A 27,995-nucleotide genomic window follows, 5' to 3' on the forward strand; every position below is an offset into this window, starting at 1 on the left:
AGCTACAGCCCCCAGCCTTTGTTTTGAGACAGGATCGCCCTAAGATGCTGCTGGGCTCAAACTTTCCGTTCTCCTGCCTCACCACCAGAATGCATCACCATGCCCAGCTTTTTTTTTTTTTTTTTTTTAAACAAAAACCCTAAGGAAGGGCCACAGTTCATTTTCTGTAGCGCTGAGTGGTCTTTTCCCTGAGTGCAGAGGGAGAGAGGAGGATTATAATAATAGTGTTCCGTTTTCTCCATACTGATCAGTTACTTTCTGAGAAGTGACCTTTGGATTCTAGCACAGAGACAAAGGGGACTTGTCGCATTTCTTGCTTCTCTCTTGGCCAACGAGCTTGTTACTGACACCATGTTTCACCTTTTAGATAGTGATTTCATTTCTCCCTCTGTCCCTGGAAAAATCTTAGAAAAGTGAAACCTGTGCACAGGTTCTCAGTCATATCCGTGGCATATACAGAGTTGGTCTTTTATCGTCTTTGTCTTTGTGGCTGCTTTTTTATAATGAAGAAGCCTAGTAGGAGACCATTCTACTGAGCAATAGCACATTAGTTTTGGTTGTTCAGCTTAGTCCAAGAATATATCAAATATTAATGACTGAATTGGCTAGATTGTCTAAGTGGCCAAACCGGGGGTGCCATGGCCTTCCTTTCTAATATGCTAAGCAAATGTTTTTAAATACTTTCATCATTTCAACAAGCATGATCTAAATGTTTATATCATCCAAGTTTTCTTTTTTATTCTAAACTAAAACTTTTGTTCTAAACTAAAACTTTTTATTCTAAACTAAAACTTTTGTTATTACCAATACAAATAAATATACAAAAAATCTTTTTATTTACTCTTAAAGCACTTTTTAAAGCACTTTTAATTTACTGCTTCTTAAATATAGGAAAACAAATATTCATTGAAAGTAAGAACTATCTCTGTACACTTTAGTGCTCAAAAAAGAGCATGTTTATTTCAGGCTCTCAGTGTAATCATTTTTTAAAATGCTACTTCACGTTTCACAGAAGTTTAGCAAGAACATAGAAATATAGTTGAAATAAACATACTGAGAAATACATTGAGATAAAACGAACTCAGTATTTATTCCACAAATTCAGTTGGCTTAGACAGATTACCATTTGAACAAACTATTTCAAATATCTTATTTGTAAGCTTTCCCAAAAGATTAACAATCAAGTAAAATTTAAGAAAGTATGGAACCAAAATTCTCCCAGTTTATCTTTTCCTAGGGTCTTTTTCTTCATTGACCCCTGCATTTGTGAGTATTGTAATATGTCTTTCATGTTAGAAAAATTCCTCTTCTTGATAACTTGGAGTAGTAATTTTAAACTATTCAACTGCTTTGGCTTTTTAAGTGACAAACTTTTAGAATGACCAAAATTCTTTCTGTAAAGACCTAAGCGGTCTCTGTAAGTGGAGCAGGAGTGGGAGTGTCACAATAGCGTTCAATTTTCTGCATACTAAACGTTCTCATGCTAACACTGTACTTCTCCAAATTACCCCTTTACTCTAGAAGTTTCTTTTAGAAACTTTACAATAGCAAAACGCAAATTATACACTTTTAATGGAAACATTACAGCTGTATAGAGGAAAGAACACTAGTCAGAAAGTTAAGAGACCGTTCAAATCCTAATTCTTCCACAAGCTAGGGTTTAAAAGAAAAGGGCAATTCTTATTTCTGAGCCTCAATTTCCTTCTGGATCAAATAAAGAAGGTGAACTAAATTATCTTTAAAACCCATTCTAGCTGGAAAGGAAAATGTAAATACCTGTAATTTAATAATTTTATTTCCTTTGCTTTCAACAAGGGAGCATAATAAAAACATTTTGTGGTGACAATTAAACCTAGCAAAAGTCATCAACCAGCAAGGATAGATTTTCACATTTTGCCGTCCCTTAAAGCAGTGTGCATCTTACAATGGACATCAGTCGTCTCGTGATTATAATTATGCTTCTTTCCTTTCTTACGGGTATGGCATAGTGTAGTCAATAATGACATTTTAGATTTGAAGAAATTTAGTAAAGGGAGATCTGTAGAAGTCAGTAAGTATTAATGTAAGGGTGTCTGAAGTGAAAAGGGAACATAAGGAAGCGATAGAGGGTTGAACTGTAATAAAATTATGCCAGTTACTCAGCAAGTGTCCCGTATGGATAGGAAGGGGGATGTTGCCTCTCCTTCAGGGGAGTTAAGAGGCCGTGTTGGAATGTGAGTACAGCTGACTGAGAATAGAGCAATGGCGTCAGTGTAGTAGCATCATTTAAATTAAGGACATAAGCAGAGGCTTGGACCTTTTAATCCGTCTAGATGACCCAGAGGAAAAGCAAGTACAACTCGGAGACCCTCTGATGACGTTGCCTCTAGAAAATAAAAATTGGTTCTTTAGAGTTCATATTAATATCCACAAAACATTTTAAACCCTTCATTGCATTCTCGTTTTGCTTAATTTTGTTTTAGGTTTTTTGTTTGGGCGAGCTTTGCCAGAAGCCCAGGACAAAGTATTTTTCTGGTATTTGTAAGGCTGAATCGGGGTGTGTTGGTGCCCCCTAGAGGCCACTGTGAGCTGCCGCGGAGGGAAGCGGGCTCACCTTCAGACAGCCTCTACTCCAGCTCTGCTACACCTGGAAGAGGCAGGGATTGTTAGTTTGAAATATGTGCCATTATTTTTAACTTCTCTTCCAATTAATCAAAATGCTAACCTGGCTTTGTTATTCATAGGAGATGCATGCAACCTTTACTTACTTCTGCTTTTTATCAATTCCTCTTCGCTGCTTTAGAAAATAAATTGGGATGACTTAGCTGCCAAAAAAGTCCCTGCACCATTTAAGCCAGTCATCCGAGATGAACTGGACGTGAGTAACTTCGCGGAAGAGTTCACGGAGATGGACCCCACCTACTCTCCCGCAGCCCTGCCCCAGAGCTCGGAGAGGCTGTTCCAGGTAATCTCCCAGGCGCCCGTGTGTGCTGGCCACCTCACTTTGGGAAAAACACCGGTTTCCCCATGTTAAAGTCATTTTGCTGGCATCTTAAAACTGGGGTTCTCTAATCTTGAGGAGTATTAAGTATAACATTTTGGATTGCTAATTGAAGCTAATGGTTACTAAATAGCAAGTGTTTATTTTTGTATAAGTAGATGCCGATATTATACCTAAAATTTTACTTTTGTTCAGGCTTTTTGGTAGAAATTAAAATAATGCTTTATTTGTATCTCAATATAAAATATTCTTTAGGTCATAAAATCTGTTTTTTTATCTGCAGCAAATAATCTTATTGCTTTCCCACTCATAAAGAGTGAGAAAGAATTTTAATACAGAAAAGTTCTTCAGGGCTGGGGATTTAGCTCGGTGGCATAAGCGCCTGCCTTGCAAGCGTGTGGTCGTGAGTTCAATACCTGGTACAAAAAAAAAAAAAAGTTCATCAGACTTAAGGCAGTCTATTAACCGACACTCCTCTAAGTGCTGTGTGGTTCAGTGTGACCATCCCAGCTGGGTCTCTTGCACATTTCATGCCACTGTCTAGCAGATGACAACACACTGAGTAGATGTTTGTTGATGAACTAGTAAGTGCTCTGGCTTGAATACATTAAACATCTATCATAAAACTTCTAGATCACCACATCATTTGCTCCTTTTCAAACCCAATGTTGTTTAACTGTTTTCTAGAAATAGAATGCAAGTCAAACAATTGCTGAATTAGAAACTAATGAAAATTATTTTTTTTCTTCTTCTTTTTTTTTTTCCTTTTTTTGGTACCAGGTATCAATGACCCTGCACTTACCAGGCAGGCACTTATGCCATTGAGCCAAATACATGGCCCCAAAATTATTATTTTTCTAGTTTTTAGTGTTTTCTAGTTTGAGACAGGCTACTTTGTTTTATATCTTGACTTGTTTTGAAAAACCAGCTATGTTTAGCAGTCCAGCACCTTAACCACTCGTCCCACTGTCAGCTATGTTTATAAGCAAACAGTTACTAGCAAAAGCAAAAGAAGAATAGCTCTGAGTCAGTTTTGAAATTAAGATAAAAAAGAAGTATTTTTCTACCTTTATTATTGAATTGATTTAATTCTGCCAGAAGATGGCATTATCTCCTTCTGAAAAGCATTTCTCTATTTAATTAAAATGACTGCATTTGGGATTACAAATAAAATAACATGAAATTAGATTCATCTCAACAATTACTTGACTGTGTTTCTAAGAGAAGAAATCATCTTACTCGAGTCTGTGCTACACTGTAACATGGCGAGTCCTCAGTCTTCACCTTGCCTTCCCTCTCTTAGGGCTATTCTTTTGTTGCTCCCTCCATCCTATTCAAGCGTAACGCAGCTGTGATCGATCCTCTTCAGTTTCACATGGAAGTTGAACGTCCCGGAGTGACAAATGTGGCCAGGAGTGCCATGATGAAGGTATAGACACGTGATCACTTCGTGGTTTGCATGAATATTTAAATATTAACACTAGCATTCTCTAGTTCCATAAATTTAATGATTTACCATTCAACTAATGCATGTAGTTTTCAAAAATGAATAAATAAATGGAAATAGCAGTATTTGCCCTAAAGAATGATTAACATTAATTTGAATAAGCTCCTTTTTATGATACAGAAGTATTGGGGATTTTACTGGGGATTTAGCTCAGTGGCATAAAAGCCTGCCTGGCAAGCGTGAGGTCATGAGATCGATCCCCAGTACCAAAACAAAAAAAAAAAAAAAACACACAAAGCAGATACAGAAGTATGTATCTTAAATTAATGATGTAGGTGAAAATAGAAATGAAAGCTGGGTGTAGTAGGACACTCCTGTAATCTCACCACTGGGCAGGCTGAGACAGGAGAATTGTTTGCAAGTTCAAGACCAGCCTGGGCTACAAAAGTGAGCCCACGGCCAGCTGAAACCTGTCTCAAAAAGGCAAGAAACAGAAAAAAAGAAAGAAAATAGAAGTAAAATGAAATGACATGAATTTTAGATGACAAATGTATTTCATTCATATTTACTACTATTAATAATGTTGTATTACTTTATAGTTTAACTTATCCCTTGTATATTACTACTAACCTCTTATTAAGTTAAATGATGTGATTTCTTACCAGGACTCTCCATTCTATCAACACTATGACCTAGATCTAAAGGACAAACCACTAGGAGAAGGAAGTTTTTCAATTTGTCGAAAATGTATACACAAAAAAAGTAACCAAGCATTTGCAGTGAAAATAATCAGCAAAAGGTATACTCATTCTTAAAGTTTTGCTGTTATATTTATCTGAGTCAATGAATTCATAAATTAAGAAGTTTTTATTGAAAAGGAAACCAAAAATATATTGTAAGCCTTTCTCCTTACCAGCTAAACCACTGGGCTCATTAGTTGATTCATTGTACTTTTAGGCCAAATAAGTATTTTCTGGTAAAACAGTCCACTTTTATGTTACTTATAATCTGTTATACATTTGAAGTTATTATGGGAAAACTTGTATAATACATTTAATCAGACTTGCTTAGTGATTTCAGTAGCTATTACTATTTCTATTAGTTAAATTTGTGGTGTACTTTACTCTGAAATTATTTAAGAAGCCATTGATAGTTGTGATGATCATCTTGTTTTTGTTACTAATTATTACCTTCATTATTTCATAGTCTTTTACCCCCTGTACTGAGGACTGAATCCCAAGCCTCACACTGCTGGGCAAGTGTAAGGCACTGAGGCACATCCCCAGCCCATGAGTCTGTAATCCTGTTACCACATTGCTAGGCAAAGAGAGCATCCTGGCTCTTTTCTGGCTCCAAATAATTCTCTCCAAGAAAAACTCTTAACTTAAAAGCTGGGCATGGTGGCTCACTCCTGTAATCCCAGCCCTCGGGAGGCTGAGTCAGGAGAATCATTTGCAAGTTTGAGACCAGCCTGGGCTACAAAGTGAGCCCAAGGCCAGCCTGAACTGCATAGCGAGACCCTGTCTCAAAAAGACCAAAAAATCCTAACATTTCTGGTGGGATTTGATTTGTTACTTTCATATAAACTCATTCTGCTACTTTGATACTCTATTCTGAATGCACCATAAATAAAAACAAAATTAAGGCTGGGCCAATACTGTCATTAAGATCTTGTTTGAAGAGACATGCAGATGATACTGACTACTTCATCTTACAGGATGGAAGCCAATACTCAGAAAGAAATAACAGCTCTGAAACTCTGTGAAGGACACCCCAATATCGTGAAATTGCATGAAATTTTCCATGATCAGGTATCCTACATGTTGTTTTCTGTGTGTGCTGAATAAATTGCAATCAGGGCTCTGTTTCTCCCTAGTTTCGTGGGTCCGCTGCATCAGAGACTGTGGAGCGTCACTCAGCCACTAGGAAGAGCAGAGAAACCACCACACATACCTCTTGGACTCCCCCAAGTCAGCGCATCCTTTCACCTCTCTGGCTTTCCTCCTTGTTCCCGCGTATGCTGTGGACAGAAGACGGGCAGGAGTCAGTGGCACTGTCGCGGGCTGCAGTGTGCTTTTTGCCAGGGCAGCTGCTGTTCACCATAGTTGGGTGACCTCACAGTGCTTAATAACTGTGAACCTCCAGTTCTCTTTGCACTGCTAGAGTAGAATGGAGTCTTGATCTAAGTGACTGCAAGCTAAAGGACAAATAGGAGGAAGGCCAGAGATCCTTCCGCTCATCTTCTTGCTCCAGGTAGCAAACTCTGCTGAGCCGCCAGCCAGGTCCTGCTACTCCCTCTACCACGTGCTTTCTCATGGGAAGCCAGCAGGGAAGCATGTCACCTGGGGGATGGGAGGAGCACCATTGTACGAGGCCTGTGTCACCTCGCAGCCCCTCCACTGCCACCTCCCAAGCCTGGCATTCCTCCATTACAGTATTCTTCCCCCCTCAGACTGGGAGGAATGACACAGTCCTTCTCCAGCCAGCCTCGAGACACAGGAGCTAAAACCAGTCCTGAACGTGCTTTGCCCTTATTTTACCCAGGAAGAAGCTGATTCCAGAGGGTTAGGAGACTTGTACAGGATCATGGAATGAGTGAGTGGAAGTCTAGCAGGGAAAAGTCTGGTGTGTCATTCTGGGCTGTGCTTATTGTGCTCTTGTGACATCCTTGACTAGTAGATCTAGGGCTCAGTCCTCCACCACAGCTTTTGCTCTCCCAAAACACTGTGGCCAAGAATGACACGTTGTGATGCGGTCAGGCAGCAGCAGGAGTAGCCTCTACAGTGACTGAGATCTGTAATAACTGCTGCATGAGACATGGTCACGTGTTACCAGAGTCCTTACCTTAACCTTGCAGGGAGGAAGCAGAAGCTCACCCAGGTTCAGAAACAGAGTCTGAGTGTGTAAGTGGCAAGGCTGGGACCTGAGTCTACCATCAGCACCCACCCAGCTTGTAATTTCTTCGGACAGAAGAAACACAGGCTGGTGTTTATATTAGGCAGTCAGGACCCCTAGTTGGCATCACCGCCTCCTTGCTCATCGGTTCTCACAGTAGAAAAGGTCACCTCTGAAGCAAGGACTCCGGAGGAACCGCTCTTCCTGCTCCTGCACTGCCGCCTGCCTTGTTGAGCCACTCAGTTCTAGTGGAGACAGTGAATGCCCTGTCCACTAGAGTTGCAGGAGAAGAGACTGGGCAGTACATATTGTGCAGATAAAAGAAATTCACATACCAATGTAGGGAACAGTGAACGTCCCTAGACACTCCACTGTGGGGTTTTATATCTGTGCCACTAGCTGTACCCCAACCAAGACATTTGCTATTTGATCTTCAGACTGATGTTAGATCTCAGCAATGACATTCCTAATTTTTACTTATGTCACAAATTGATTCCTTGCTATTTCTATATTCAGAACTTACTAGAATATAAATTGTTTCTCGGCATAATCTTATGCACATTAGTATAAATAGGTTGTAATGTGCAGTTGTTGAACTGTATGTTGGGTTTTTCCCACGAAGGTGACACAATTGTTTAGATCATCCCCATATCCACAGTCTTGTTCAACTCATGGTGACAGTGATTAGATATAGGTCTTTGGGCTTTGACTGTGTAATCTTATGTGCCATGATCTTGCTTCATACACTCCAAGAGTTTTCTATTGCTATTGTAAGAAATCACCTTGAATGTCAAATAATACGAAGTCATTCTACAGTCTGGAGAGAAGTCCAAAATCTCATTGGAGAAGTCCAAAGTCTCAAACCATTTAGACTCTAAACCATTTAGAGTCCAAATGTAGGCCGAGCTGGTTCCTTCTGGAAACTCGTGTACTGTTAGTTTACTTGTCATTCTTAGTGTCTGGAAGATCCCCACATTCCTTAGCTTATGACCCTTCTATGCCATACTTAAGTCTTTTGTTTATGTTGTCCCGTGTCATACTACAGACCCTGACAAATAATGCAGGATGTCTTCCCATCTCAACACCTTTCATTGATCACATCTGCAAAGACCCTTTCACTAGCCACAGGTTCTGAGGAGATGGACATCACTGGAAGGCCACTAGTCTAGACACTGTCCAGACATTTTCTGATTTTACCTACAGTTTATAGGTAAGGGTTCTCAAGTTCCGAAATGTAAAGTAACATCCTCAAAATCATTAGGAACAGAAGTGGCCTTCAAACCCCAGCTTGGCTCTTGTTTTGAAGCTCACTGGCCAGCCTCGTAGCAAACATTTAGCCTTCTATATTATTTATAACAGAGAACTCAAGATTATTGTCAGCACTGGGTCACACTCTAAAAGAAAATGTATAAACTCAAAAGAGAAAGTTGGACTGGAATTCAAATGCAAGAATTGGTCAAGGAAAAGGAAAAGATATATGAAGATTTCATTACAGTATTTGAAATTTTCCATTACCAAAATAGAATTGTAGGGCCGGGGATTTAGCTCAGTGGCATAAGTGCCTGCCTGGCAAGTGCAAGGTCCTGAGTTCGATAGCCAGTGCCAAAAATAAAAATAAAAATAGAATTCTAAAAAAGCTTCTTTGTTCTTCAGCTTTTTCCTCTAAAATTCAAAGATTGCTGTCGGTTATTTTAATAAGGAATTATTTTAATTTACCAGTGATGTAGTCAATAAACATTTCATGTTAGTGGACTTCTCCTTTTCATTAAGACTCTGAGGAGCCAGGGATTCAGCTCAGCACCATGGCACCTGCCTGGCAGGCATGAGATCCTGAGTTCGATTCATGGTTCAAAAAGAGAAAAAAAGAACCCCCCCCCCTCAGTCTTTTGCACTGAGCAAAAGACTCTCAAATTATTACTTTTTTTCTTTTCTAGCTTCATACGTTTCTGGTGATGGAACTTCTAAATGGGGGAGAGCTGTTTGAACGCATCAAGAAAAAGAAGCACTTCAGTGAGACAGAAGCCAGCTACATCATGCGGAAGCTCGTTTCAGCAGTGAGCCACATGCACGATGTCGGGGTAGTGCACAGAGATCTCAAACCTGAGGTAGCGAGCGCTGTGGTTGCTTCTGTAATTAAACCTCACACCATTATTAAATGTCCTGCAAATAGATGTGGGATCTCAGGGCGGTTGGTTTTTCCCCACTAGGGCTCTAAAGAGAAGCTCAAAAACATGCTTCTTAGGTTTTTTTCCTTTTCTGTGTCACTCTAAAATAAATTTGTCATTTTTTTGCTAGCTGATCATCTTGAAGTTATATTTGTAAGTGTGAAAGCCTTTTATGGAAAAAATACTTCATGCAACAGTTGTAGACTAAAAATAGCAATGGAAAATTTTGTCACAGAAAATAATGTCCCTCCTATATGCATTCCATTTTGGAGAGGGGTTTGTACAATAAGGTATTCTTAAAGTTTATTTTTCACATTTGTAATCAAATCACTTAGCTCTGAGGAGAAATGTATATAATTCTATTCTGTATACTTACACACAAAGCTTTGTCAGGTTTAATAAAAATTGTGCCATCTTTATATGGGCTTTTCTTTGCTCAGACTGAAATATTTTTAGAACAGTGTAGCAATGCAGAAGGAGAAGCTTTTTATATATTTCTTCCTTCAAAAGATTATTAAAGAAATTTTTAACTCAAATCCCTCATTATTATGAAAAATGTGAAAAATTTTTGAAAACCAGCACAATAATAATGTAAATCAAAACCAAAAACATTCATTTATAAAAAGAAAACATGAGTCATCCCTTACCCCATGCAAAATTATATATACTGTTTTCTCAAAAATAGAACTTTTTTGGTCACCATGTGACTATAATGTGTTTCAAGTATATTTAAAATATTAATGTAGTTAGTGTTTCTTTTTAAACCACAAAAATATATTTCTCTAAAGGCACTGCTTTTTGCCTTTTTAAGTATATTGAGTTACTAGAGGAAGATGATATTTTTAAAAAGGAAATCGATTCATTGAACTGTTCAGTCATCCCACAGTATCCTTGGAGGATTAGACCAGGATCCCTGTGGATACTCAAGCCCAGGGCTGGCCAAGGCCCTTCGTAAAATGACACATTATTTGTATGTAGCCTACACAAACTCTCCCATAGCCTTTAAATCCTCCCTGCATTACTTATAATACCTAATGTAATGTAAATGCTATGTAAATAGCTGTTATACTGCATTGGTTAGGGAACAGTGGTAAGAAAAAATGTGTTCTGTATAGCTGTGATTTTTTTGTCAATGTTGTTTTTGATCCTGGATTGGTTGAATCCACGGTTTTAGAGCCCGCAACTGTGGCGAATTGACTCTGATTTATTTCTTTAAAGTATTTAAACTTCTGTCTGTGTACTTTATATTACTGTTATTCACATGACAAGTAATTAATCCAAAGCGAATTGTGTTTTGTGAACTTGCAACTATGATAGCTCCCCCTCTGCTTCTTCCATCAAAGTTCTCACTGTCCTACGTGACGCCCACTGCAAATATGGTGCTCTGTACGTTGGAGATTAGCTGTCTATTTTTAAATGCGAAAGCACACCACTTAAATGTTTTCTTGATAGATAGACAAGGAACAGGCATGTAGTTTTTTTAATGGAGAAGATCTGTTCCATGACTGTATAAAATTCATTTTCACATGTTTTATTCTTTGATAACTGGCCATCTGTCATCTCATGAGTCTCAAATGAGGCAACTGTCCTCTGCGGTAGAATTTAAATATGTCTTTCTACTTTCCTGGTAAAAAGATACTGTGTAGCTTAATTCTTCTTCTTTTCTTCATTTGAAATGAAGCGAATTGTCAGATTATTGAGGACAACCTACTATAATTATAATCTTAAACTGAACCAGATTTTAGAGAAGTGATAAAATACTTTTGAAATAGCAACTTTATAATCATATAGCTTTCGCTTTGACTTTTAAGTGGCATGGTGTATAATTTTCAACTAAAGACTGAATCCCTTTCCTGTGCAGCATTTTAAGATCTGATTATCTTTTGCTTATATGCCTTTCATTTTCCACATAGGCAAAACTTTAAGTTCTAAGTAAAAAATCAGATAAATATATAAGTAGGCTGACATTCTTAGTAGGTTGCTTTGTATTTTTCAAACTGGCCCCATGCTCTTGAAAGATTAAGCTGTATACATGAAATTAGTTTCCCGTGAACCTGGAAATGATAAAGGGGAAGACCGGGTATTTCCTGCCACTCCTGGCCACGGCTGTCCTCACGTCTCCACGCGGAGCTGTCTGTGACTCAGGTGTGTGTGAGGAGGGCAGGCAGGTAGGTGGTGCTCCCACTGTTACGCGCTCAGGAAGAGGAGGAGCGAGAAGGCCCCCAGGGGGGTGAATGTCACATTCCCTCATCTCCTCCACTTCAAGAACTGCATCTCGGAAGTCCTTCTCCAGTCTTAACATGGAATAAATTTAAGGGCGCTCCAGCGACATAGCAGGCTACAAAGAAAGGGGCAGAAGCGCGGCTCACTGCTCTGGGGAGCACAGTGTCTGGTGCGGCAGAGGGCTTTAAGTGTTAATTGCTGAAAGAAAACATCCACGAACCCCAGCTGTGTCTTCAGTTATCCAAATTAGTTCAGGATTGTATGGCAGAAATTTTAAGAAATTCAGTTAATTTTTTGCTTTTCTTTCCTCCCACTTTATTCATTTCCAACCTTTTTGTAGTGGGGATCAAACTCACGACCTCGTGCCTGCCAGGCAGGCGCTTACACTGCTGAGCCAAACCCCTGGCTCATTTCCAACTTTTAAGTGAAAGGCTTAGAAGATTTTTCTTTAGATGAAAGAAGCTGTCTGTGATGTCTTTTATTTCAACTAGAAATAAAGCAACTATTAACAAAGCAAATTGTGTTCCACGGCTGGGAATAATTTGATCAATATAAAGGCAAAGACAGTCTAATCATATTTACTTACTTTGAGTACTGACTGGATATGCTGGTTAAAATGATTTCTACAGTAGTACAGTTATCATTTATGAAGTATATGACAGGCATAAAAGTAGTATAGGAAACCCTTAGTGATGTAGAAGCCTGGGTGGATGTGTGCTTCACATTAACAGTGTCATCTTAATATTTGGGGTATGTCCCTAAACATCAGAATATATCTAAGTATTAACTGTTTTGGGAAAAAGATTTCTGAAATGAAATGTGTATTTCCACCATGTTTTCTTTAATGGACTATCCTAGATATTGTGTCACTTTTCAATTACTTTATTCAGTGAACAAATATATGTTCAGTAATATTGTGGGTTTGACTCCAGACTACCACAGTGAAGTGATGGTCACAATAATACAAGTCACGGGAAGTTGTTGGTTTTCCAGTGCATATAAAAGTTATTTTTACACTACACTGTAGTCTATGGTAGGTGCAGTAACATTGTCTGAAAAAACAATACACATACCTTAATTTTAAAATATTTTATTGCTAAAAATTTCTAATGGCGCCCTAACCATACAGTGAGGCTCAGGCATTTCCGGTGCAGAGTTGTGCCTGGAGGCTGGTGGATGTTGACTGGTCGGCATCTGGGTGGTGTTGTTGGTATTCCAGTGATTAACGCATCCATTTGTGAAAGGTTTCTCTGTAGCATATGATACGGTTTTATAGCATTTCACCTACAGCAGGATTTCAAAGTTGGAATCCTTTTAAAATTCTTGTTAATGTTCCTGTTTTGTCCTCTTCCCATGAATTGCAAATGTTCTTAAGTTGCATCTAGACTAGCAAATCCTTCCAGAAGGTTTTCAGGTTACTTTGTTCAGATCCATCAGAGGAATCACTTCACATGGCAGCTGTAGGCTTACAAAATACCTTTCTTAAATAATACAACTCGACTGGAGGTGAATTCCAGAGGTTAAGCTCTTGCCTACTGTGTGTAAGGCCCAGGGTTCAATCCCAGTATTGAAAAATACATACATAAATACACACACACACACACACAAATAATAAGACTTGGAAATCAGAATTGCTGCTTGATCCGTGTGCTGTGGAATGCGTGCTGTGCAAGCAGGCAGATGATAACATTAATGTTATGCATCTCTGCTTGGGCCCTTGAGCGGCCAGGTGCATTGTCAATGAATGGTGATATTGAATCTTCTTGCCTGAGCAGTAGGCTTAAAATATTCAGCAAGCCATGCTGTAAATATATAAAGTTGTTAATCCAGCTTTGTTGTTCCTTTTCTAAAGCACAAGCAGGGTAGATTTTGTGTAATTCTGCAGGGCCCTCAGATTTTTAGAATGCTAAATGAGAATTGGCTTCCCCTGGAATCCATCAGTTGCTTTAGAGTCAGTCTGCCCTTTAAAGCTTTGACTTCTCTGCGGCTCTGAAACTCCTAGACGGTGTCTTCTCCAGCAGAAGGGTCCATCTCCACTGAAGTGGAGCCACCTGCCCCGGGGATCTCTGCTGACTCCTCTGCCACCTGGCCGTGGCTTCCACATCCAAATGTACTGCTTCACCTTGCACTTTTAGGTCATGGAACAACATTTAATCTTTCTTTAATCCTCATGAACGGACCTCTGCTAGCTTCAAACTTTCTTCTGCAGCTTCCTTACCTCTCCCAGCCTTCCTAGAATTGAAAATTAAGCCCTTGCTCTTTAGACTTGAGCTTCAGGGAAGCTGTAGCTGACTTAATCTTGTATCCAGGCCACTCAGACTTTCTTCATGTCAACGATAGGGGTCTTTCGCTTTCTTGTTATCTTTGTGTCCACTGGAGTAGTGCTCCGATCTCCTTCCAGAACTTTGCCTTTGTCTTCTGAGCCTGCCTGTTTGGGTGGAAGCCTCGCTTTCAGCCTCCTTTGCTTAGCATGTCTTCCTAACTAACAACCTAGCTTTTTCATTTAGAGGAAGAGTCATGCATCTCTTCTTTTCAGTTGAGCACTTGGGGCCATTGTAGGATTATTGCTTGGCTTGATTTTAATATTGTTGTATCTATATCAATAATATACACAGAGAAAATAATCCATAAATAGGAGCAGCAGATCCCCTGACGTTTTAATGAGAAACTAACTGAAGTATTGGTGTCTTACAGAATTTACTGTTCACTGATGAAAATGATAACTTGGAAATTAAAGTAATCGATTTTGGGTTTGCGCGCCTCAAGCCCCCTGATAATCAGCCTCTGAAGACGCCATGCTTTACCCTTCATTATGCAGCCCCAGAACTCTTGAATCATAACGGCTACGATGAGTCCTGTGACCTGTGGAGCTTGGGTGTCATCTTGGTGAGTCCATCTTAATGGTCTGCACACCTGCCCCGTGCCTTTCTGTCCTCCATACACCATACTTAGTGTGTCCATGCCCCCTCCTGCTGTTTGTCTTAAACTTAGGGGAAAAAATGACAAATTGGTTTCTGTGTAACCAATTGAAGGCCTTACCAAAGAGTATATCCATTTCTTAAAACTTAATTTCGTTTATTTTGAAATACTGAAGTTACCTGTGACTCACATAAATGGAAGTTATACTTTTTTTTTTTTAAAGAAGTGACAGTGTGTTTTCATGACACATACTATATGGGATATAATGTAAGAAAAGCAGAATTATGTTAATGCAAAAGCATTTTAACTTCTGTGAAATTCTGGACTGAAAGTGTAATTAAAATCCTTTAGGAAAAACTAACGATTTAATAGATAAAACCAGAAATATTTATGCAGTTTATAGTAATCATGATGAGCATGCTTTCCAAAAATTTGCCTGGCTGCTTTGATCAAAAACTCAAATAAGCTAGAAAAATCTCAGCATGTTTTTTACCTCAAAATAGCTTTACTTAAAAAGTAATTTGTAATGCATGTTCTTAGGGGAAATTTTCAGACAGTGCAGTAAGATACAAAAGACAAAGTGAAAATCACAATTTTGCCTTGCAGACATGTTTCCAAGCCTCCTTCTCCCACCAGCCTTCCCTCCCTAGATGTGTGTGTGCTTTATCCCCTTCTATGTGTTTGCTACACATGTGTATACGTGTGAGGTTTTTAGTAAGTGGGACTTCATTATACATGTAGGTTGAGTCTCCAAAATTCATTTAACCATACTGATGAGCAGTTAGCATTTTTCTGTTTTTTACTGATTATAAACTGCAATAATGAATATCTTATATACATATTTACATTTGTCTCATTATTTCATTGGGATAAAGTCCCAGAAGGGTACACACAGTTTGATTTCAACATACTACCTAGATTTCCTTTTAGAAAGATATACTGGGTTGCAGTCCAACTATATGCAAGTACATTGGATGCTATCAATTTTTATCTTAAGGTAAATCTACTGTTCTTATAATTCACATGCATTTCTTTGATAAATATTGTTTGACTGTCTCTTCATAAATTTAGATATTTGTATTTTCCTTTAAATGAACTGCTTTTTGTAAGCTTTGCTCATTTCCTACAAGGAGACTTTTCTTACTCAATTATAAACCTCTATTAAGGATTTTAATCCTTTATCTAACATCAATATTGGAAATGTTTTTCTGGCTTATCTTTGGTTTTGGAAACTTTGTTTATAATAATAGAGGATTTGGGTTTTATTTTTAGAGGGGTTTACGTAGAGATTTTGCTGTGTTTTGTATTTGTTTTTCCATAAGATATGTCACTCCTCTCCCTTTACGGTATGTGTCTTTGATGTTAGATTGCCACTCCACACCTACCCTTAACCCAATGTTTTAAAAATATGCTCCTAAATTTTCCTCTGGAATCACTCCGTTTTATTTTTACCCTTCAATCTGTACTCCATCTGGGGTTTATTTTGGTGTCAGTTTGTTTCCCCTCATTGGCTGGCCACTTGTCCCTAGGGGATGCTACTTCTTTATTTTTAAGCTTTAAGTGATTTTCATCTGAGCAACTTAAATCATAATTTATTATTCTCAAACTAAAGTTATTTATGAATAATATTCTTAGTAAAAGTAAACAATTATATTCTATAGATTCAAGAGTTGTAAGGGCTTAAATTGATGACAGTTTTATTAATAACAGTGTCTCCCAAAATGTAAATAAATAGGGGCTGGGATTTAGCTCAGCAGCATAAGCACCTGCCTTGTGAGCAGGCGGTCGTGGGTTCAATCCCTGGTACCAGTAAAAAAAAAAAAAAATGTAAATAAATAAAAGCCTTCATTTTTAGTATTAATTTCCTTTTCTGTAATAAAAGAGAATACACTTCACATCTAGGCTAATTATGACCATCAAACTTTTGAAAATTTTAAGGATATTAGACACACAGAAAGGTGTTTTGGAGCCTCTAAATGTCATTTTTTGTAGAAATAATTTTCCATAGCTGCATGAATGGAAGCACTGATTGTCAGAGTTTTAAGAAAATACAGAATTCAAACTAGATTAAGTAGAACCACAAAATACAATCATAATGTCTGGACAGACTGTGAGCAGTTCCTAAAAACAGACCACCAATTTTTTAAGCCAATAAATTGTGAGAAAAGGATTTGGGAACCTATATGTCAAGACACTTAAGAAACAATACTCATATCTTTCTCAAATTTTGATTCAAGCAATTTATAATTTAAATTGATTTATTAAATTCAAATTCTAAATAATTTATATAGGTGTAATTGTAACATATAAAACACAATGAGGGAAATTTAAACATTGATTAGATATTGAATGACAGTATGGAGTTGCCATAGTTTTTTAGATACGATGTTGGGTTGTGGTTATGGTTTGTAAAAGTCTTTCCTTTAGAGATACATGATGAAATAGTTATGGAAGAAAATGAACAGAATTAGCACCTGCATTAAACTGTCATGAAAAGAGAATGCATTACAAAATGAATGCGTGTCTTTAGACATACACACACAAATCCTGAATCATCTCACAGAAAGCACACAATTTATTTGGAGCTTCCTGACTTGCCTTTGAAATGCATGGCCCTTTTGTGTTTCACATCTAATAAATGTGAATATGGATATTTTAACATGAAAATAAGTTACTTCACCCTCTTTGAATAAAATCAGTACTCCAGGAAAAGACATCTACATGTCCTATGTGACTTTGATTTCAGCAGTATATGCCATACATGTAACAATTCCTGTCTGAAATGCACAAAGCTTTAAATAGTGTTTACATAGCATATTAAGTTACTTGTGATGCTATAACAAAATACCACACCCTAAGATACTAAGTGACTTAAATGACAGCATTTTAAATTTTTCCACAGTTCTGGAAGCTGGACAAGCCAAAGTCAGGCTGGCGGCAGCATTGGTTATTGGGGTGCACCCTCCCCTTGAGTTACACCTGGCTGCCTGCTGTCGTGTGCTCATGTACACTTTCTTTGGTGCACGCTCACACACAGAGAGCTCTGTGGTGTCCACTGCTTTCAGGACATGAGCCTATTGGATCAAAACCCTACCTTCATGTAACCTTAGTTACTTCCATAAAGGCTGTATCTCTAAATATAGTTGTATGGGAGGATAGAGATCAAGGTATGAATTTAGGAGGAAACTCAAAAGTTCAGCACTTAAAAGGTTTTAGAAAATATAAGAGAGGATCTATAACATACCCGTGAAGTGACACATAATTCCATTTAATACATATTTTCTGCAGGTGTTTTATACTTCAAATTTTGTTTTGAAAATTTAAAAACTAGAGATTGTAAAGTAATACTGCAAACATCTAACATTTTGCTACATTTACTTTTTCTAATTTTCTCTTGTGTGCATACATTTCTTCCCTCATGGACATATGCAGTACATATATAGAAACAGACAAACTTATAGCTATGTCTGCGTTTACATACACATAGGTATATCTCTGTGTCTTTTGTTACACTATTTATAGACAATTGGTAGACAGAAAATTATTCTTTCTTTTTCCCTCCTGCTATGGAGGAGGTTTGAACCCAGATCCTTCACACAGAACTACCTCCCCAGCAAGCTGGACTACAACTTGCAATCCTCTGGCCTCAGAGTGCTAAGGTCACAGGCATGCACCACCACACTCAGCTTAGAAAATTACTCTCATCAAAAGTTGATTGCTAGATAACTAATTAAAATTGTAACATCTCACTCCTCTTGGGAAGGTGGAACTATGTAATTATTAAAATGGCTTTCAATTTTGGTATCATAAAAAGCCATACTACTTTATGTATTTGTGAGTTAAAATGTGCTTATTACTTCAGTGATAGAATCACATAATTTTAAACCCAGTAATGCCAGTCATAATAGTTGTCAAATCACGCTGATTGAGTTAGTAAGAGGCTTACTGGGGTGGCTTGGACAGTGATCGTGGCAGTCATTCTGTTTTACTTTTTTCCATGACAGTACACAATGTTGTCAGGGCAGGTTCCATTCCAGTCTCATGACAGAAGCTTGACATGCACTAGTGCGGTGGAAATCATGAAGAAAATTAAAAAGGGAGATTTCTCCTTTGAAGGGGAAGCTTGGAAGAATGTATCTCAAGAGGCTAAAGATCTGATCCAAGGTAAGAATATTATGAAGTTTGGTATTCTGCATATGTCCTAACTGAAGTGAAATCATGCCCGTCACATGTATATGTGTTTGTAAATTACTCAGGGAATCCACCTGTGTTCTCAGAGGCTTACCAGGCTTCTGTCTTCGGCCTCATTTTCTTATTAGAACACTCTCCCATGAATCTTATCCACATTTCCAACATAAACTGGAGCTTGGCTTCCACTGGCACCCTCACATCCAAGCCAAACATCCAAGACAAACCTGTGCTTTTCTACCCTCCGTTTCCCTAACCATGGTCCCCCTCCTGTCTCCTTCTCTTGGATGGCAGCGTTACCTAAAAACAAGGTCACTGAGACAGGCACCTTGGCATCCCCTGCTGCCTGCACCGTCCTCGCCCTCCACAGCCTGTTAGGCGGCTCTGCAGGTGCACTAACCGCCCCTCCCCATTCACAGGCCCTTTCCTTTATTCTTGCCATCAGTGCTCTGGCTAAAATCCTGCAGCACCCTTTCCACATGTCTCACTTCTCTGACTTTACCTGTCCATCGTCTATGACCAGAGTGACTAATGTGACCATAACTTCTTGGGTAGGAATGTTTTGGAGAATTTCTGCTAGCTTCAGGTGAGACTCGATACTTATCCTAATGTTCAGAATGTAAGCCTTCAGGACCGGCCCTGCCTGCCTCTGCTTCCTTGTCACCTTGGCCACTGTGAAATACTGGAATTCCTCAGATGTGCCAAGTACTCAGTCTCTGCATTTCCTTCCCCTTGCTTTTCTTAATCACTGGAGCCGCGTCATCATCTACCCCACTTCCCATTCGGAAGACTCCCAGGATGCCCAGCTCCGTAGGCGGAGTGCTTCTCCTGGGCCTGCTACCACACTCTGCACTTGTCCCCTCATGTTAGAGCAGCTGGTGTCGGTCTTTGTGCCCCTGCCTGTTCTCTGTGGGCCTCCACCTCCGTGACCCTATCGCCTTCCTGCACTCCTGACCTGTGGGAGATGGCTGGTGAATGTCTGGCATGTGAGTGAGTTAGATCTGGTGCTGTCTCTTCATCTGGGGCTCACCAGCTCACCAGCGTGAGTCTGCTTTGGATGGTGATTTTCTCCTGATTGAAAAGCCAGGTATCCTACAGCCTTCTAGACATAGACCATTGTGACCTTATTATCAACGTCCACGGGCAGCCGAAATGTGTGTGAAATGTGCAGTTATCTTTGTAGGAAGCTGAACCCTTACTAAAACCATCATTCTGTGTGAACATAATTGAAATTTAGGTCTGAGGTCCATTTTTAAACTGTTCAGAATAGCAAATCCTAAAATACTTTATTTGTTCCCATAGGACTTCTCACAGTTGATCCAAATAAAAGGCTTAAAATGTCTGGCTTGAGATACAATGAATGGCTTCAAGATGGCAGCCAGCTGTCCTCAAATCCTCTGATGACCCCAGACATTCTGGGATCCTCGGGAGCTGCTGTGCACACCTGTGTGAAAGCAACCTTCCATGTAAGGACTGCACCGTGCACGCCTCAGGGGGCTTGGGAAGGGTCCCCATCATATGCTCTTATGTACTAGCCTCAGACCTCCTCTCCATTCATCTATTTAAAGTGCTGTGTGTCTTTTGGTGGAGACTTTTGTGCCAAATAAATGCAAAAAGATAATCAGTCTTAGGAGTAGATGAATGAGGGAGAAATAAAATTATTGCCAAGGGGACTGTCTTGAGAAAGGAAAAACAACAGTGCTTCTCAGCTCAGAACTGAACCTTAAAAAGTAATAGATGAAAATGTTGAGGAGTGGAGAAAGTAACTCTCAGAATTTGCACCAGGTGACCCAGATCTTCTCAGGGTCCCCTGATGTGAGTTTGTTCAGAGTCCCCGCGGACCTGCCCATACCCAAGGCAGAGAAAATTCAGGGCCACCTGCCCTGAGAGGCCTGAGGCTACTCAGCGTTGGAGATTTGTGGTCGGAAATGTGAATCTTAGCAATAGAACCAGGCAAGTAATGGAGAGGACTGCTGCTCTTCAGAAATTTCCAGCCAGTGTTTCTGATTGGGATGTGGGCTGCCATCTCCCGCGGGTTCTGCGAGCTGGAGGTGAGGCCCAGTGGTAGGTCCCTTGCCTGCAGTTCGTCCCCATAACACACGTGCGTGCCTGCGTGCACACACACACCCCCGACTCCTGGGTGGCCCAGGCGGCTTGATGCGCGCACACAGCCCACAGAAACTTTTCCCAGGAACTTGTGCTCCTGCCAGGAGGTCGTCGGAGCTTTGTTCGCAGACCTTGAGGCAGGGGATGGCAGTGAAGGTTGTCTTGTGGGCTGAGTCACAGGGCAGGAAGTCTGCGTGCTTGTCTTCTCAGGGCTTCCCTCTTTCCTCCCCTAGGCCTTTAACAAATACAAGAGAGAGGGGTTTTGCCTGCAGAATGTCGACAAGGCCCCGCTGGCCAAGAGAAGGAAAATGAAAAAGACCAGCACGAGCACGGAGACGCGCAGCAGCTCCAGCGAGAGCTCGCACTCGTCCTCCTCGCACTCGCACGGGAAGACCACGCCCACCAAGGCGCTGCCCCCCAGCCACGCCGCGGACGGCGCCCACCCCGAGACCCTCTTCCAGTTCTCCGACTAGCGGACCAGTGGCGGAGCAGGGTAGGGATGTCGGCAGTGAGCCGCTGCACGCTTGCTTCCCTGGGCGCACCAGAGGTGATGCTCCGTGCTTCAAAAACGCCTCTCCTCGGTCTCCTTGGAATCTGCCTCCTCGTAAGGACTTTTTTTTTTTTTTTTCCATGAAAACCTGTTGGTTCGCCTGGTCCAAGAGCACTGGACCGAGAATGTTACTGTGAACAGAACACATATGATATTTTTAGTGACCTGCCGTGATGACAACAGGACCATTCGTGAAAGAACAAACAATTGCTGTAAATTTAAGTAGGAGCTGGCGGCAGCTCCCACTCCGGATGTCCCGGGTGTCCCGGTGCCCACCGGTGGGACATGCTGAGGCCTGTGCTGTGCCTGGTGGCCAGCTGGGCCCTTCAGAGATTTGCACCCTTTGGGTAGTGTTTATCCAAGGAAAGAGTCTTGTTTCAAGAAAAGAGTCTGTAATGAGTTTTATGTGTGACATATACTTATTTCTTGAGAGAGAATTTTAACTTATTGTTTTTATTTTATTGTTATATATGATGATAACCTGCTATTAATCTTTTTTCTAAAAGTTAAAAGAAAGATACAAGAACTTCAGGTCCCATGCTGTGTAGCTGGGATCCATCTGCGATGCATGCTATGCTGCGTATGTTTTTAATTTTGCACTGCTCTTTTCTGGCAGTTTGTTTAATGGTTATTTCAGAGTATTAAGGTACATGTCTCTGTGTGTTAAGTAATATTGCACTTTATAAAAGGATGTGAATAGAGCAGTCGGTTTTATAAAGTGCACTGTCTAAAGCACATGTACTGTATTTTTGCCGGTTTCTTTCCCGTTATCTACTTAAAGTTTGTCCTTACTCCCTCTTCTGCTTTGTATGCCACGAGTAGAGTGGGGCATGTTGTATGAGTTGGTAGCCACTTATGCACCAATCTGAGGAAAAACTAAAGGGAAATTATACTCAACACTGTGCTTCATATTTGTACACTGTGTTGGACTACGGTGAGACAGTTCTTCCTGTAGTCATTTATTATGTACATAATATTTTAGACTCATACCTTTGACCTGTTTTGAAACTTTTCTGTTAAACTTTGAATCCAGAAAGCATATTTTATAAACTTATGCAGAGCACTTTTATTGCTCCAGAGTTCTGAATTCATACAAAAACAAGTGCTATGTGCTGAAGACATTTCATGGAAAGATTGCCGCATTTTAAAATTGAATCCATTCCCTATGCAAAACATGAAGTGTTAGGATTTGTATGTTATGCTTCTTTTCAAGCCATCATGTGAAATATCAGGACTGAGAAAAGTGACTGTTGTTATGTTTACAGGAATCTTGCTTTAAAAGATAATGCCCAACAAGTTTATTTTATAGTTTTGTTAATGATAGCCTCTTGAGCATTAGTTTGGAATTTGGGCATGGTATTTATTTATCCCTTTCTTGAAGTAATAGCAGCATTAATTTCAACCAGTTATGAATACTAAAACTATTGCACTCTATGTCATGAAATTATATTTATTACTAAATCAATGTATATATTAATAGCACAGGCAACAAAATGGCAACTATTAAAATATTTTCAAAAAATTGTATTCATTTTCATATTTTTGTCCACAATGATTATTGGGAATAATTTTTTACACTTTTCCCTGACCTAAATGACTGCATGATTATCTGTTGATCAGTGAATGATTTCACTCCTAGACTTCAGTCATCCCCAGTAAGGGTGAAAGATCTTGCATGAATTTTTCCTTAACTATAACTAATTCATAAAAAGTAATCTCATTGTATACAAATTTAGAAGAAAATGCCCATTTGTTTTTACATTGGATATATTCGGGTTATGTTCAAGTCAACTTTAAAACTATGGATCTTGGTAAAAAATGAGTTGCAAAGTACGAACTGAAGGGACTTTGTTGCCAACAGAAAATAATCCAGAAAAATGGTCCAGAGTCACTGTACCCCAGTGACTGCTGGTGGGAGTCACTCATGGTGAGCATTGAAATGCGATGGGTTTAATTTTCGTTTCTTTCTCTTGCATCTTCTGGAAGGCACTGAAATGGGCAAAGGCAGGCAGAGTAAGAGGAGGGAGAAAAGGTAAAGCTCTCAGTCTCTCGCTGAACCAGCCTGAGTTTCTTGAATGAGTGTTGAGTTCCTGAGAGGACACACAGCCTTGCACTCTCGTGGCAGGCGTCACCATCGTCAGCGACCTCACACACCCACAGGCAGCCTTCCATGCTTCCCCACAGCAGCTAAGTCCTGTGCGGGCTCTTTTAGTGCGCAGGGCACCACGCCTTAAAATGTACAGAGCTAGGGCTGGGGATTTAGCTCAGCGGCATAAGCACCTGCCTTGGAAGCAGGTGGTCGTGAGTTCGATCCCCGGTACCAATAAAAAAAACAAATTCACAGAGCTTTCCTTTGATTCCATGAAAACTAAACAATAAAAAATACTTCCTATGAAAATATCAAATGTAAGGACTTTTAATATTAAGAATAAAATAAATGTAAGGGAAACATGTATACATTAAATCCTTTTTATGGTACTAATTTGGAGGATAAAGCTAACTCATCTCCTCCCTTCTACCCCGTTTGACTGTGTAGTATGTAATATATACCATCGTGAGTCTGAGTCATACATTTTCTAACTATCTGCACCTAATACATTGAGAGGTAATAGGAAAAGGGAGAAGCAAGAGAGGAAGGAGATTCAGAAAATAGTTCTCAATTCTTAGGTCTCCAAATCTCCATAAAATATGAAACCCCTGCACTGCTGGAATAGCACTTCAGTCTTATAAGTTAATTTCAACATGACTGTTTTGCAGTCACAGGTTCATTTACTTACAAAAGATTGCCTTTTAATTCTTTCTGATTACTGTTTATTTCTTGCACAAGAATGTTAACTCTCATAAACATTTGGTAATTCTTTAAATATAAGTAAGTTATTTTAAAGAATTCTAGTAGGATTACAGTGACTGGTTTTTTAAATATGTACTCAAATACTTTATAAAAGTATACAATTTCTTGCTAATTGTACACCTTGCCTCTATTTGAAACACCTGTTACTGTTTATGAAGAACAGGGCCCCCAGGGTTTGGCTCAGCGGGATAGTTCCTGCCTAGCAAGCACAAGGTCTTGAGTTCAATCCCTGGTACCAAAAAAAAAAAAAGAGCAGGACACCCACTGGGGATGGTGGCACATGCTTATAATCCCAGCACTCATCAGGCTGAAGCAGGAAGATCACTATAAGTTCAAGGCCAGCCTGGTTTACAAAGTTAGTTCAAAGCCAGAGTGAACTGCATAGTGAAACCGTGTCTCAAAAAGACAGGGAAAAAATGGAGAACAAGGCACCTTATGATGCTGAACATTTCTAAACTATTGGTTCTATGTTTGTCTTAGACCTTAGATTATTTTGAGTGTTCTTCCAGTGGCCAGTAATAATACTTAATGGCTCATTTCAGGTGTTTATGTAATAACACTTCTAATATTCTTTAAAATCTCAGTAAATAGTTAAGTTCTAATATACCACTTACATAATGTCAAAATAATTGTCTTACAGGTGAGTTACTGTAACACAATATATTACTTTAAAATTACGATATTTGGCCCCTCAAATGTCTTGCCCGATAGCAGTGTGGTTTCTAGTCTTTAATTATTTGTAATTTTTTTTTAATTTTATGGAGAAAAAGTAAAACAAAATTTCATAACAAAATAATGAGAGAATAATAATAGTTAATGTATTGAGTATTGTTATCTTTAAAGTAGGCAATCAGAATACAAGACATAAGATATAAAAATTCTCCAAACAGTATTAGCACAAACCTCTCTTTCATGAACCAAGAGACGTTAGTGGAATAACTATCTTGTGTTTTTTTTTTTTTCCTTTTCCCTTCCTTCCTTTCCCCTCCCCCATCCTAGGACCTTTTTCCTTCTGAATAATTTCTTCCCATTTCACAGCATCGCTTGTGCGTTTTGGACCTTATTTACTCTCTCTGTTCCTCACAGTAGGGAGAACATACTATATTTACATGTGTGAATCTGATTCATTTCACATACGAGTATGGTCTCACGTTGCATCCATTTATGTATAGAAGTCTCAAGTTTATCTTTCTCTATGGCAGAGTAGTATTCAGTTGTATAAAAAGATCCGGTCTTGATTTAGATGTGTGCCCACATGTGTGGCCATTGTCACCAGCTAATGTGATCTGGTACCAAGATGAACGCAGAAAGGGCTAATGGAATTGGACTGTAAACATGAGTCACTATAAAACTCAAAATTAAAAATACGAGTACATAGGGGCTGCGGATTTAGCTCAGCGGCATACGCACCTGCCTTGCAAGTGTGTGGTCCTGAGTTCGATCTCTGGTACCGGTAAAAAAAAAAAATACAAGTAACAGGAAGTATGTATCAAATATTTTAAGTATGATCTGCTCAAAGAAAATTGCTGCTACAGCAACATAAAGGTTTTATTTGCTATCTTAAGTAACTTCACTCCAGGTTGTGATATTCTCTAGAAAGAATGCTTTCTTAGCTGGGCGTGGTGATGCATGCCTATAATCCCAGGACTGGGGATGCTGAGGCAGGAGGATCATTGCAAATTCCAGACCAGCCAGGGCTACAAAGTGAGCTTGAGACCAGCCTGAACTGCATAGTGAGACCCTGTCTCAAAATGTCACACAAAAAAAGAAAGAATGCTTTCTTTAAAAGCAGGTACTTAAATCTTGTTTTGAGGGCAGGGAGCAGCATGTATTCAAGGGGGCAGCACCTTCCTGAGGGTATTCATCAGTCTCATCTCACACCTCATCTTGAGCGTGCTTACCTACAAAACTTGCAAGAAACCCTGTTTCCTCTGAGCCCTCTTCTTTGCATGCCCAGGTCCCTGTTTTGAAGTGAAGTAGTTGATCCAGCTGCTTCTCACCCTCCCGGAGCTGCTGATCATCTTATTTCACGCATTTGGAAAGTAAGCAGGTGCAAGCACTTCTATAGTTTCCTAAAATTGTTGGGCTGAAAAGGAAAAGAAACAAAAGTGGCTCCCAAATACCTGGTGTTGTCTTCATATAAGTGCAAATAGCTGTTAGGTATCTTGATTAGCAGCCCTTTCCTTTTATTCTTTACTTATCACCTGGCAAAATGCTATTTAGTATTTAGGAGCCTGTATTAAAAGACAGGATTCTTAGGGCTGGGGATTTAGCTCAGCGGCATAAGCGCCTGCCTTGCAAGCAGGCAGTCATGAGTTCGATCCCCGGTACCGATAAAAAGGGAAAAGACCAAAAAAAAGGAAACAAAAAGACAGGATTCTTGGTACTTAGTCTTCAGGCTTGATTTTCCTGGTGTATGTCTGCAGGGGTAGCTGGAAGGATATTTTGTAGTAGTTTCCTAAAGTGCTCCTTGGTCCATTGTAAAGCACTGAAGACTTCAAAGAAATAAAATTTGTATTTAATACAGCTGGTCTTCAGAACACAGGCATCTGGGATAATACTTAGAATTGTGTTGTTTTCTGTTGTATAACACTTTTAATTTGTATGGTCTTGTAAAATTTGTCATTTTACTTTAAAATCCAGTGGAATGCTTGTCTTTTCCCAAAAGTTTTTGCCTTTTCATTTATGTTTTCAAGTTGCCCTATATTTAAAAGAGAAAAAGCTAAGTGTGGTGGTACACACCTCTAATCCCTGCACCCTAGAAAGCTGAGGCAGGAAGATCACAAGTTCTAGCCCGGCTTGGGCAACTTAGCAATACCCTATCTCAAAATTAAAAATTAAAATTAAAAGTAAAAGATTGAGTATAACTCAGTGTGAAGGTCCTCCTGTATTTAATACCCAGTACCAGAAAAAAAGAGAAGATGAAAATCAAAAGAACAAAAATGGTGTGTCGTGACTTAGAGAAGGAAATTGACGTTATGCTAGTAGAATACTGTGACTTCTATTTTCTGACATTTCTATTTGTAGATGGGTTGGAAAACCATTGTTTCCCTTATTTGCTTTGTTTTAGAATCCAGTAAGTTTGGAGCTGTTGACATCTTTCACTGCAGTTTAATTTTTAAGTGTACAACAAGCTGGTCGTGTGAACTGCGTCCTGCTGTGTCGGGGTGGGTGTGTTACAGCTGTGCTCTGCAGACCTGGGCGGTGGTCAGCACTTGATCGCTCAAAGCTAAAATAAAGCTCCCGAACTGCAATCCCTTTTGCTAAAATTACACACATGGGCAAGAGGAATGCTCAGTAATACTCCATCTTTCCATGAATAAGAACAGAAATAAGATGCCGCATCACATAAAAACTTCATGCTTTACGTACTAAAGTTTTGAAAAATATCTCTGAAAACTTTATGGCGTAATTTTCTAAAAGGAAGAGGAAATCACAATGTACACATAGAGGAATTTTTTTTAAAGGCTGGCATTTAGGTGTCCATCTGGTGTATTTCTATCTAAAATGGTAAATGTCTACCCTTAGATATGGAACTGAAACTTTGGAAAGTAACCTCAGCTGCAGTAACCTCTATGAACATTCTCCCAGAGCTTTACCATAAAAATAAGAGTTTTGGGGGGCTGGGGATTTAGCTCAGCAGCATCAGCGCCTGGCTTACAAGCAGGCAG

General features: G+C 39.4%; 1 protein-coding gene across 17 annotated transcripts in view; it reads left to right on the forward strand.

Moving 5' to 3' along the window:
* Rps6ka5 (ribosomal protein S6 kinase A5) overlaps positions 1–26,991 on the forward strand; it is a 171,363-nt gene extending 144,372 nt beyond the window's left edge. For all 17 annotated transcript variants that reach the window (XM_063240809.1, XM_003472474.5, XM_063240811.1 and 14 more), the window contains 9 exons: positions 2,783–2,944; positions 4,284–4,409; positions 5,093–5,226; positions 6,145–6,238; positions 9,257–9,427; positions 14,405–14,596; positions 18,634–18,793; positions 20,120–20,283; positions 21,157–26,991. In XM_063240809.1, coding sequence (XP_063096879.1) covers positions 2,783–2,944; positions 4,284–4,409; positions 5,093–5,226; positions 6,145–6,238; positions 9,257–9,427; positions 14,405–14,596; positions 18,634–18,793; positions 20,120–20,283; positions 21,157–21,396 — 1,443 coding nt within the window. In that variant the 3' untranslated portion in view covers positions 21,397–26,991. The remainder of the gene's footprint in view (positions 1–2,782; positions 2,945–4,283; positions 4,410–5,092; positions 5,227–6,144; positions 6,239–9,256; positions 9,428–14,404; positions 14,597–18,633; positions 18,794–20,119; positions 20,284–21,156) is intronic.
* Positions 26,992–27,995: the final 1,004 nt, after the last annotated feature.

This window comes from Cavia porcellus, unplaced genomic scaffold (genome assembly GCF_034190915.1).
Source record: "Cavia porcellus strain 051 isolate PalLab524CR breed Dunkin Hartley unplaced genomic scaffold, mCavPor4.1 scaffold_31, whole genome shotgun sequence".
Lineage (NCBI taxonomy): Eukaryota > Metazoa > Chordata > Mammalia > Rodentia > Caviidae > Cavia > Cavia porcellus.